This window comes from Corylus avellana, chromosome ca5 (genome assembly GCF_901000735.1).
Source record: "Corylus avellana chromosome ca5, CavTom2PMs-1.0".
In the NCBI taxonomy this organism is placed as follows: domain Eukaryota; kingdom Viridiplantae; phylum Streptophyta; class Magnoliopsida; order Fagales; family Betulaceae; genus Corylus; species Corylus avellana.
In genome coordinates, this window is record NC_081545.1 from 25,741,265 (window position 1) to 25,754,715 (window position 13,451).

General features: G+C 35.2%; 1 protein-coding gene across 2 annotated transcripts; it reads right to left on the reverse strand.

The window, feature by feature from the left end:
- Window positions 1–2,048: 2,048 nt before the first annotated feature.
- On the reverse strand, window positions 2,049–12,596 carry LOC132180827 (E3 ubiquitin protein ligase RIN2). Of its 2 annotated transcripts, none has more exons than XM_059593796.1 (13): window positions 12,467–12,596; window positions 11,490–11,929; window positions 9,202–9,279; window positions 6,840–6,926; window positions 6,623–6,744; window positions 5,441–5,537; window positions 5,229–5,334; window positions 4,148–4,305; window positions 3,897–4,034; window positions 3,753–3,820; window positions 3,433–3,663; window positions 2,635–3,016; window positions 2,049–2,448 (listed from the first exon to the last, which is right to left on the reverse strand). In XM_059593796.1, exons 2-13 carry the CDS (start codon window positions 11,727–11,729, stop codon window positions 2,392–2,394), a joined length of 1,764 nt encoding a protein of 587 aa, XP_059449779.1. In that variant the 5' UTR covers window positions 11,730–11,929; window positions 12,467–12,596; the 3' UTR covers window positions 2,049–2,391. The 2 variants fall into 2 exon arrangements, with proteins under 2 accessions (XP_059449779.1, XP_059449778.1); XM_059593795.1 differs by having other exon boundaries at window positions 4,136–4,305.
- Between the last annotated feature and the right edge of the window lie 855 nt (window positions 12,597–13,451).

The following is a 13,451-nucleotide window of genomic DNA, read 5'->3' on the forward strand; positions in this document are numbered from 1 at the left end:
AGACATCAGTATTGACACAAGAAGAGTAGTTTATCTTTGTTTTCTGAATTAATTTATGTTTTGAGTTGTCTGTACACGAGAATGTAAACAAACACATTTTCTATCAAACTATAATTGCTACCACTTAATTTCTCCAAGTACGTAGCCAATAGCCATGGTACTTAATCAAAATCCGGAGGTTGTCTGTCATATTGTGGTGGACTGCATGTCGGACGGTACCACGAAATTTGTTGGCACGGCGCCCTAGAAAAAGAAAAAACAAGGTACTTGCTGGGACCATGAAAATAAGTTGTGTATCTTCTTTGTATTATTATTGATATTAGTTGGCTTGAGTTTCACTGCTCTTGTAATAAAATTCGATTAGGTTATGGATAAGTTGGATTAATTTGAGGGGGGGTAAGTGATTCCTATTATTTAAGCCCCTACCATGCGACTTATAGGGGGTAAATACTACTATAGTCACGCCCAAACAAAATAACTGCAGTTGTTCTCTTCCGCCTTCCTTTTAAAAAAAATACGTAGCCATAATTCAAGTACTCGATCTCAACTTATTAAGATGTTTGTTTAAACTCATCGGTTAATTAAGCAAACCAAATTCAAGCTCAAATTTTGAAACTTGATCACTTAACGAACTAAAATTCAAGCTCAAAGTTCTAAACTTTTAAACATTAGTCACACGATATTGTTATGTGGAATCTGATCTCCTAAAATTGGTAGCCCGAAGTATATGCAATTTAGGTAGTTCCACTAAGAGAGATTAGCAGGGTTCACTTGCCCCAACTCGATAAGTCTCAAACTCAAGCTACACACAATTCGAACAACATAATTACAAAAGATCGGTATCATGTTACATGCCACATCCAATAAGTCATGCATGTCACCAAAAAAAAAAAAAAAATGAAAGTAAGCAACCATTAACTAATTTGATCATTAGGATTGGAGAAGGTGTAAGAAGAGTTTAAATAAATAAAGAAACCAAATTAAGCTTTGATTAAGCCAGACATTGAGAATGTGTAATTCTGAGGATGTTAGACTTAAAGGGTGCAAATTATTTAGTTTTTTGGGTTAATAGTTTAAAACAAAGGCTCAAACCCCTTACTTCAAGCTTAGAACAAGAGTGACATGGCACTCGAGATTAGAAAATTATGTTCATTGTTGACAGTTAGAAAATGGGCGAGGCAATTAAATACCTTGAACTTTGAGCTTCAAATACCTATACGTGTTTCTTAAAAGCGCAGCATTCTTAGTCGGCTCAGCACCCCTGTCTTCATGGTGGTAGCGTTGCATTTTGGCACATTCAGTTTGGACCCTCACATATGACTAATCAATCTAATAAACACGTAACATTTTGAATTTATGCAAATTACGAGAAAAAAAAGAAAAATGAAAAAAAAAAAATTATTCCTTGTTTTTTCATTTTCTTTTAGTATGCTGCACGCAATTAGCGGATCAATATCCTGAATCCGCATGCCCAAATCCCTTGCAGTTGTGAGAGAGGCCGGTCTTGCGTAATTGTAGGAGATTCCGGTACATAATTAGCATACTAATATATTATTTTCAAATAGGGGTTAACACGGTGGAACCTCCTAATGCATCATCACCAAATCTCTGAAATAGTTACTTATAAACTAGAGTTGAGCCAACCCAACATCTCAGTAATTCAGTTTCAAATTTGGTTTATGGAAATTCATTTTATACGGTGGAATACTAGCCTAGAAATTTAGGTGATCATGAGCCACTTCTCCCTGTTACCAAAACCTAATTGATAAAAAGAGCCTTCCATTTACTGGGAAATTTATAATGATGAGAATGATACAGATCTCCAGTATTTTTGTTGTCCGAATTGTTAGTAATTCGAGCAACAAATGTGAGAAAATTCTTATGAAACTCACCTGTCTGTATAAGTCTTGAACAGCTCACCCAATAAAAACTGTCTCACATTTTTTGCTTGAATTGCTAAAATTGCTGGGAATCCAAACCCAGAAAACACATGAGCCACTCAATCAGAGTCAAATGTAGTAAAAGCGGTAACTTTTGCGAAGAAGACAAGACCACCCACATTTTCATGGTATAGCAATTTTATTTTCTTAGAGGAAACCAAAAAAGGACTATAATAACTGCACTTTTTTTCTTCTTTCACAAATACAACTGATTGAGCGAGTTGCCTTTATATACAGCGCAAGAAGAATTAATGTATTTCTAAAGGAAGGGGGAGGGGGCGGGGGGGAACATAAATTAGTAAGGAAAAAAAAACCAAGAAAAAAGTCAGGTGAATTGACCAACCACAGGTTGTGCATGCCAAGAAACCTTCAGATATTTGGTATGGGATGAACCAGGAACCTCGTTTGAGAACTCACAGCTTCTTACAACAAAAGAGGGCATAATATATACTCACATTTGGAGAAGATTATTCACGGTAACAGTGACAGAATTTGTTCGCTGCAAGTCCTGAAAAATTCCACGCATTGAATCTTAAACAGGTTAGGCAATTCTTTGATGTAAAAAAATAAAAAATAAAAAAAATAAAACAGGAAAAGAAAAGAAAAGGAAAAATGGACTTTAATGCAAAAACCATCCACACTACGATAAATTTCGACCCCAAGTGACCAATTTTTCTGCAAATCCCAACAGTACCTGGAAAATTATGTCATCAGGCATGTGTGGCAAAACTTCGCGTACCGTCTCAGCCATGGCAAGTATGTTGGCTAAGTTGTCATTTGCAGGGTGTGGAGTAGTCCTCATACGTAAACCACCACCTCCTCCAGGGTATCTTCCAGCAGCAGCAGGAGGGATGGGTGTACCAGTTGCAGCAGCCTGAGAGGGATTCACAGGCCAAAGGCTCCAAGCACCATCTTCAAGGGCAGTCTGGGCGTAGGTTTCTCCTACAGATGCAAGATGCCTCATCATCATCTGGACTCTCCCTAATCCAACTGATCTGCCAGCAGTAGAGGGTCCAGCTCCATCAATACCTTGGTTAGGCCAAGCATGCAACCAACTTGAATCCAGTCCCCCACTCCTGTGGATTAAAAAAAAGTGGTTTAATTTACTCCACAGACACTTGTGATAAATATTTCTTATTGTGTAGTGTTTAAGGAGGTCAGTGAAATTACATTCAAGGGAACAGTTTTCAGCAAATTTAGCATAAAACAGTTCTTGAAGAGTTATTTATATTGAGTTATATATAAAACTTCAACGGACTCTTCATTTTGTTTTTTTATCGTTTTCGCAAATGGCACTTCTATATATGGTACGACGGCCCATGAGTAATCTGAAGTTCAGACACTATTTCATGGCTCTTGAGCATAAACTCTGATGATCTAATTAAGTGGGTTCCATTTCCAGTTTGTCAAAGAGATGCTTTTTCAGCCAAAGGTATCTAGTTATTTAAAGGCAGGCAAGAGAAACTGCAAGACAAAGAGTAAGGACGTGAACCTCCAAGGACCGCCTTCCATAAGGTTCTGTGTCTGACCAGGGAATACTCCAGTTGGTAGGGTATGTCCAGAAGAGTTTTGACGATCAAGTCCAGCACTTATTTGATGGGCAAGCTGCTCATCGCTAGAAACTTCTCCAGTACCGTGGTTGGCTTCAATTTCAGGTCTGCCAACAAAAAGCGGCTTTCGACAAGTGGGACATGAATAAGTCTCACTTAAACCTTGATCCAACCTGGCATTAATGAGTGAGTTTTAGTATGAACTGCATGCTTGGAAATACAAAAGCAGAGGGCGTAAAATACTAAAAACTATTAATCATACCAAGATCTCAAGCATGCAAGATGAAAAAGATGCTTGCAGAGTAACTTTTTAGCCTTAGCCATTGGTTCCTGTCATTTGCCCAGTTCATCAACTTTGAGAGATGATTAATAGGAAAAAAGTAAACAAGTACAGACCCAATCATACCCTACAGATGGCACATTCATCATCATATGCTTGTAGCTCTTCAGTTGTTGCATCAGGAAGGGCAGCATGGAGAGCACCTAAAGCTTTTCTCAATTTGATAAATCCTTTTACACGCTTCCAAATAGCACTTAGCAAGGCCTGATCATAATTTCCAAATTAATTATAGATTGAACATGGCATTGGGTGTCAAATAACTAGAATTTTAAATCGTCCAATAGAGAGTAGAATGAAATATTTACACAAATATTTACACGTATATTTAGGAAGAGGACGGCGTCCACAAGATGAAATGCCATGCCATGCAGCCACCAAATATGCACATAATGACCGAGTGCCATTAACAATGTTGCCATGTCTAGGGAAAACCCCAAATTCCGAATGAGAATGCCTTTCCATTCTGATAATGAACCTGCAGTCACAGTACTTAATCAGGAAACATTAAATCCGCTACAATCATCATCAGTTGAATAAAGTGACATCTTCTTTAAATGTGAGTATGGTGTGCTTCAAATTCACTACATATTCCACTCATTGATGCATATAATTTCCATAATACACCTCACCATCTAATGCAGAGGTGAATTCACCAACCACTCATAAATGATATGATACATCTACACCATTCACCCACATATTCCACTTATTAATGAGTGGATAATTCCCATTATACCCCTCACTATCCAATAGAAGAGTGAAAGTCACATTCATCAATCACCAACTAATTTAAGCACGTATTTTTCAAATAACCCTGACTACTTCTGTTGCTTGCTTCATCTTTTTTTTTTTTTTCATTAATATCTAATAAAGGAGTGAATTTCTTCAACAATCACCCACTAATTTAGGAATGTATTTTCAATAAAATCCTCACTACTAAATTTCCAGCTCACCCTTTTCTTCAATCACACATGAAATGTGTGTGCATACTGCTAAAATTAAACCAACTATACACATCAAGAGCGAACAATATGAAGAAAAAGCACATAAATATTTACAAATTACTAGTAAGCAAAAGAAGAGAAACATTTTATCTTTTGATAGATAAAAGATATGGTTAAATTCATTTCGTACGATCTAAATGGCACATTCCAAGAATTGGCAAAAGAAAGAAAAGAAGCACAAGAAATTGAAATAATCAAAACCTTAGTTTTAGCAACATGAACTTATAAATGATCAACAAGAACAAAATAAATGCATGTCGGATTTAATGCGCATGTGCCATTTCCTTTAATATTCTTTTTCCTACACTTCTTAGTTAATTGTACTTACATGGCAGGTGGATGTGTTGGGGGGAAATGTCATGATCTAAGATAATGAAAGTGAAATTTTAAGTACCTGCTGCTGATGTATCAAAAAATTTGAACCTTTGGCAATTTTCACTGCTCCCTGCTGAATGATGCAGCCATACATCAAGCAACTGAAATCCATGAACTAAAATAGCCTACAGAGCATATTGCAAAAACAAACAACCTAGTCAACCTGAGTACTGATATCTGACTGTATCCAACCATTACAAAAGTTGCCAAGAGGTGTTTTAATAACAATACCTGAAGTGTCTCAAAAGCAATACTGAAAGGCTCAAAGAATAACAACAGAAACATGGATGAACCCAGAGCTTTATATATTACCAGACACAGCCTAATCCTGTCAGCAACAATAAACAAGAACAAAATACTATATATAAGAAAAAGAAAGCATAGAAAGGGAATGAAAGAATAGGAAAGGAGAAAGAGGGAGAGAAAGTGAAAGAGAGCACAAGTTCTTCATACGTATTAACTTTTAGAGGGGAGAGAGAGAGCACAAGCTCTTCAAAAGTACACACATTTATTCGTCCACAGTCTCCATCTTTTTAAAGGAAGCCCACATATAGGCACCCCAAAACCCTAAAATTCATATGGATACCATCTAAGGTATATGGTAACAAATCAAGACCCATATATTTTTTTTATATAAGTAATATAAGACCCATATTATACACCTAAAACAAAGAGAAAACTTACTGCAGATAGATTATTACAGCAATCAACATGACTGTTAAAAGAACTTGAATGTATACATCATAGGGCCCCACTAGAGTGCATCAACCAACCTGCAGGCCAAACACCTATCAAAAACTTTTTGATCCACATTGAATACAGTCCTGGCTCCCATATATAACCCTTTTCTTTGTTTGTATATTCTCAGAAAAAAAAAAAAAAAAAAAAAAGAATACAGTTTTGGCTATCAGTCTGTACCTAACTAGCAACCTAGAACAAATCCCTTACAAAGAGGTCTTCAAGAACTCATTCTTAGAAGGCTCTCAAACCAGTCCGTTCCCAGCTAGCCACCAGTAAAATTATCAACTCTCAACACTTAACCTTCTTAAAAGTTTTGGTGCTCCAGAATTTGACAAATCGCATAAAGGACACTTGAAGGAATTGCAGAAATATGCTGAACCCAAGTAGTTGTTACTCCCACCAAACATCTCAAACTTTACAAAACCTTCCAAACAGCCCTCAAACAATCCACACAACAAAAAGTCCAGAAGGTGTTGCTTTTTAAGAAAGTATTTTTTAGGACTTTCACATAAACCCAGCAAGTTCTGATACCATTTTGTTATAAATGAACTTGTCCAGAACATTATGATTATAGACACTTACAATGCATTTCCTTAAAACACAATTATCAGAAAAAGATGAGAAATCTTTTGAACCTAGATTTGAAAGAGAGAGAGGGGAATTAAATAATACCATAAAAAGTCAACGGAGAGGACCAGTAATAAGACTGAATATACACGAAAATATGCCCATGGTGTAGCAGAAGGAGAGGCATTCAAACGTTCAAGTCTATCTCTGGCCAAAGCTTGAAACATCTGGACAATACCAAAAGATGGTTAGAAAATGTGCTAATCAGTCTTTCATAATGAATCTTAAATCAACATGCCCATCATGAAATATTGTCTCATACCTTTAGAGAGCAAATAACAGTCAACCATATTGACCACAAGCCTGCTTGGTATATTGTTGGTGGAACAACCAGAGGTAGAAACATCCCCTGCTCAATATTCATCATAGATATACCACAATTACTGAACCATAAATATTGACATTTTTTTTTCTAAGCAACACAAACACTTCATGGTACAAACTCATGACCTTACTCACTATCCCCACTCTTTTGGGGGATTTAGGTGCCATTTGGCCCGAAGGCCATTGGCATAAATTTTGACAAATAATAAAGATAGCAAATCTATCAGGATAACATCAAAGATGAAATATACAGATAGATTTAAATTCTTTAAGTACTTCCTGTAAACCCCCATGATTACACCATACACTTATCTCATACCGCATCACATTTTTTAAAGTTAAGGAATAAGTTGCTCACTCTAAACACAACCCTAAAAATAATAAAAAGAAAAAGAAAATCCTTTTGATTTTGCCATTGCCTTTGTTATCCCAAAAGCACTGTCATCAAGGTATTAACCTTAAAATCCAATAATTACAGAAGGGTTAGAAAATTTTCCTGTTCGCATTGATTACACGTGATTGGAAATTGCCCACTTACAGGTAACATGAAGCAAATACAATCATTAGAAGCAATAGAACATTAATTCTATGCTTTGATTTAGCAGAGGAGATATTTAGGACATGCCATTCCTGACTGATGTGACAGACAAGGATAATATTTCAGTTTGGGTTGTTTGGGAAGATGCCTTCGTGTGTTTGATAAAACGAGTTAGAATTCTATTAATTATGGGATATGGAAGACCATAAAGGAAAAGTATTGCCATTCAAAAGTTCCCCAGATCTAGCTTTTTCTCGTGATTAGAGGCTGCTACATTTCAAGACAAATGGTGTACCATGACTAAAAGCAAAATTTGTTATTCCCTAACAAAAAGACTTCCAAGAATCTCCCAGTAGTAGGACTAACCAACTCTTTATCATTTTACAAACCTAATGTGGCAATAGATAATTAGATGGCACAACAAAGGGGAAGTCATATAGAATCTAGGTATTATATAGATATATGCATGTATACTACCTATGGAGCCCTTTTAACTTGACCTAGGTCTAAGCATGTTACATTGCCATCAACATTTGACCATCACTGAGAAGAAGTAAGAATAGTCCCCATAAGTATTTTATTTCATTATGGATCAATCAACTATACCATTATGGAAAACCCTTCTATATGAAAAGTATAATTATTGGAAATGCATGACTCAAAGTCTTAGCATCAAGGGTTAAAGGACCACCAAACTGATCACCTACTCAACCTGCAAAGGCCTCTTTTAACACTAACCCTAAATCCAAAACCAAACAAATCAGACCTAACTTCCTCAGCTTACAACCTTCAGCATCAAGACCCCTTGAGCCTAATCAACTCGAAAAATTAGTCCTCTTCAATTAATGTTATTATGATCAAAAGCATAAACTAACCTCAAGGTTTCACAAAATAAGAAATGCCCCCCCTCATAGTGGGAAAATGACATCCCTCCCTTGTATTTAGTGAGGGGATGCACCTCATTGTTAGGATTATCTTTCATTTATTTAAAACTTAGGAAAAGACACACAAATATACACCCTAATTTCTGTCCCTTTCTTTCCCCTTTATCTTTTGCCATGGCTGATGGCAGTGACATGGATTTGCTCGTGATGAAGACAATAACAACCATGAGCTAGAGCTGAAATTGATGGTATCAATCAAGTGGGGTTTTTCTTCTATTTTGGAACTGAAGTGCATCTGGTTCATATTGCAACTACTTTAATCAATTTCAAAGCTATTTGGCTGCCACTAGAGCCAACCGTACCCAGATCTATCATCACCCACTCTTTTCACCTACATCTCCACTAAACAGCCACCAAACTTTCAAAACCCCCTTCATCAACCCCAGCCAAACCCAATTGCTGCAACCACTCCCCATGATAGCCAGCAGAATCAAATCGGTTTAGGCTGCTAACACCACCACCAGAGGTTAAAAAAACATGAAGAAAGTGAACACATGGTACAATGGTACAGTAGCTTCTTATCAAAATTACAACATAGTAGATACTCGAAGCAAAACAAGAAACAAAAAACTATGAATTACATATAAACTTCAATGTCATGAAATGTGAATTTTTTTTCAATTTTCTAATATTAAATTAAAAGGAAAAAAACTTCCGACACACTTTACTACATATATCCCCATACATGATTCGATAAAGATAAATGGGAAAGTTTTAATCCCAAAAGAAAAAGAGATGTGACATTTGAATAGATGCATATTACCATTAATTATGATCAGAATATACATGGTTTCGACAAATTTCTTGTAAAAAATTACCTTGTAAATAACATAATTGATAAGACGTTCCAACAGTTTCCGAGTTTCTGACGGATACAACTCCACAAAGAATATATTCTGCAGGTGAAAAATATAAACCATGATTTTAGTTATATACTTCATTACTTATCAAAAAAAGAAAAGATAATGTTATCAGTTGTAAATTCATATTCATCAATTTGAAGATGGTTTCATTACCTATTATGACTTTGTTTAGTCAACTCAAAAGAATAACCCACATCTTACAAATAGGCTCCATAAACAATTCCTCTCAATCATCATTTCATTTTTATAGGGCAGGACTTAATTAATTACGTAAACTTTCAATAACACTTTTCAGTGTTACATGTATAACTCAGAACTTTGATCATTGTAATCCAATTTTAAAATTGTTTGAGTTTGTATACCTAGCTCTAAGCTAAAGATTATACATGTCAGAAAGGGTACTTTGATGATTGTATGTCAGGAGTGCTTGTGTAACTATACTAAACTTGTTTTGAGGATAGTGAGGATCTATTCTAAAGTTCTTCTCCATAAATAGATTCTAAAAGTCTCTCTAGAAACCCAGTAGTCTCTACTAGTCTGAACCCCAGTCTATAACATTTCTTATTCAATCAACCATAAATCCCAAGGTAGATCAGAGCAACTGTAGATCCCTCATCCACTTCTATTGTAAATAAAATATAAAAAATATTTTTTTTCAAGATGAACGATCAAATCATATAATTGTCTTGAGAAATGTTACACGAACTCCCACCTTTACACTCTCCAGTGCTTATTCCCTAATGTGGCAGTTATCATGTCAGCTTTCCACTACAATGCTTTTTAATCTCATCTGGTTGCTCTCTTTCTGCAACTGTCACATTTGGGAGTAAGAACTTAAAAGTGTAAAAGTGGGAGTTCGTATAGCATTTCTCTTATTGTCTTTCACCTTCCCCACCCCCGTCCCCCTTCTCTCTCTCACCCCCAACCAAGTAAAAGAAAACAATGATGAGTAGAATGAAATCAGAGAACATCAAAACAGGCCAGTTCCCCAGTAGCAAAGATTTTAGATGACCAATCTAGGTCCGTATGGGTGGCCTGATCATAGTTATACTCCATATCATAATCTGGACAAAAAATTAAGGCAGATAAATGACACACATGGAAGCAATGTAACATTTCAAAGCCCTGCATAAGCACATCTTCCAGAACAACAAAAATCCATCCATCTATAACTTTGTCACTCTAAAAGATTCCAAGATAACATCAAATAGCAGGCATCCTGATAATATCAATTCACTTAGTTTTCTCCAAGGCCAAGTATTGATTTATAAGTACCGGCAGAGCTAACACCAATAAAAATTTTACCATTGTCGTGAAGCTTAAGATATCTTTATTTCCTATGGCATACACTCATTGTAGTTAGTTTCTTGAAGCTTTTAAAAATTCCTAGAACCCAGCTAGTAGCAAGCTGATGGGATTATAGTTAAATACAGTATACAAGATCCAATTATCCAGCCAGAGGACCTGAACAATACCAAATAAAAATATATATATACCAGGTTCCTGAAACCTAGAGAAATTTGGTTTCCATCTAAACCAATAGCATGCAGGGTACAAACAATACAAACATAACCAAGAGTTTTTACAGAATATTAATACCTATTAAAGTCATTTATGATCTGAATTTATTTCTTAGCATTTTTCATCGCTCAATCATCATGGCATTAGCAAAGTAAAATGCACATCCTTAACACATTTGCCTTCTTTACAGAAATAAAATGTCTTAAGGCACCAACTAATACACACACAATGGACTTAACACTAAAGCCAACTAACCAATAAAACCCATGCATCAATCATGAGATAAAATACCAAACATTATAAGTTTCTCTTCTATGCATTACCTAACTCGACATACAGTCCACTTCACAAAATTACTAAGATCGAGATTCAGTGGTAATCAGAGAGAGAAAACAGTTCTTGTTCCTAATAAGGTATATGCGAACCAAGCAAGACCGTACGGACTTGACTTCATCATTACAGGCATGCCACAGGCCTGGTTAGTTAGGTTACTGTGCTTCAGTGCCCTGTTATTTAGTGAGGGTTTGTCTTTCATCTCTATCCCTTTTGGGATAATTTCCTCTATTTCTCAGAGAAAGCCCCTGGGCTTTTAAATGATGTTTTCAGTTCATATGGTACTTACCTTACCCCAAAAAAAAGCCCATTTTACAAATAATTCATGGATCAACATGAAATCTTGATTGCTTGATAATTAAAATCCCTCAGTGAAATAGCAAACTTACCTTTAGACAAAGAACAAGGAAAATAAATACATTGAGTACAAAATTCGTCAGCAGTCCAATGGTGGCATAAGAACCCAAAAGCAGCTCGATGACACGGCTTGCATTCTCCGAGTGAATAAAATTCTCACCAATTAGTCCATCTGACTTTAGCTTATCTAAAGACAATTCCGTCCAGAATTGCAAACCCACAAAGCTTAGCACCGTAGACAGCGCCGAGATGGCTATATAGCGCACGCCCATTTGTATTTGCAGTATATCCAACCTCTTTGCCAGAGCCCAGCTCCAAAATTTTCATCAGACCGGCATTAACATAACTCTTCGCCTGCTACAATCACTATTTGGCATTGAAGGGAATCGGTGAGGCACAAACTTGAAGGTAGCTTCAAAAGCCACCAAAATTGAACTATAATGGCAAACCCCCACACATGGAATCCAAAAACCTGTCCCCCAAACAAAAATTAATAACAATAATAATGAATACTGAAATAAACAGGTTACACTTCATACAAATCAACCAGAAAAACAACCAAATTCACCATCTTTAACAGTGATAACGCTATGTTTGTTGCAAAGAAAATGTCTAGAAGCCTGTGAATTTCTCACTTCTTGAAAAACCCAAAACCAAAACCATAAAAAAATCAGAAATTTATCAGTTCTTTTTCCGCGTTTTAACTTTTTTAACAACTGGTAGAATTCAAATGCGCAATAAAACAATTAAATCCAATTCACCAATACATGAACCGGGAAATTCTGGCATCAACCATGAAAATCAATCAAAATTTTGAAATTCCATTGCAAAAACGGATAAACGTTCATTTTAAGAAACCCCAAAGAATCAAACTGGGGAACAAAAAAATTAGCAAACGCATATATTAAGGGAACAGGAAATTGGAAACTTACCTACGAGTCAATGAATTTTGATATATTAGTGGTATAATCAAAGGAAAATTTGAGTATGACTAAGCAAAATGACGGACCTGATTCGATCTAAGACGATGCTGTGGCTTCGCCGGTGTGGGTCTCAGCAATTTTCATCAACATCGCCTTTGAGAGAGAGAGATAGAGACCGAGACTGAGTTTCCTATTTTTCTCTTTTTTTGGTAAACGTAAAGGGCGACAGATTTATACGTCAAACGAATATTTATAGAGAATGTTACAAAAAAAATAATAATGTATAGAGAAATGCTATATTTTTAATTTATAATTATTTTATAAAATAACAATTCCAACTAATCATGTGATGAATCATCTTTAAACGTTGAGGTGTCAATCTAGATTTAATTTTATTAATAAATTAACAGTCAATTATGATTATCATTTCAGGATTTTGAAATAAAAATGTAATATATAGCATTAGAGTATTGGTAGGTATCATATTTTTATCTTCCTAAAATTGATGTAACTTTTAAAATCACCATTAAATTTTAGATGAATCATACTTGAATTTTAATCTAATGGTGATTTTGAAAGCCACATCAGCTTTAGGAGGATAAAAAGATGGTACCTAGCATTATTCTAAAATAAAAATGTAATATATAGCATTAGAATAATGCTGAGTATCATCTTTTTATCCTCTTCAAATCCTTTTAAAATTGATGTGACTTTTAAAATTATCATTAAATTTTAGATGAATCATACTTAAATTTTGATCCAATGGTAATTTTGAAAACCACGTCAACTTTAGAATGATTTTAGGAGAATAAAAAGATGAGACCTAACATTACTCATAACATTATTCATTTTCTTTCTATAAATACTACTCAGCATTTCAAATGTCAATCTCTCAGCATTATTGTCTACTTGGCACATTCACATCCACTTTTTTAAAAAAAAAATAAATAAATAAAAAATTAAAAACAGAGAATGCTCAAAAATAAACACTTAAAAATGCTGATTAACAATTTTTTTTTTTTTTTAACAATAATTGATTGAGCCATCACTTATAAATATAGTTTCTTAACA

What these genes read in the sequence shown, in the direction of transcription:
- LOC132180827 (XM_059593795.1), bottom strand. Translation starts at nt 11,729, where the DNA reads ATGGGCGTGCGCTATATAGCCATCTCGGCGCTGTCTACGGTGCTAAGC. An exon ending in TTGCTTTTGAGACACTTCAG is followed by an intron (nt 5,335 to 5,440) that starts GTATTGTTATTA and finishes TATGCTCTGTAG; the next exon opens with GCTATTTTAGTTCATGGATT. An exon ending in ATATACGTGTAAATATTTGT is followed by an intron (nt 4,035 to 4,135) that starts GTAAATATTTCA and finishes AATTATGATCAG; the next exon opens with GCCTTGCTAAGTGCTATTTG.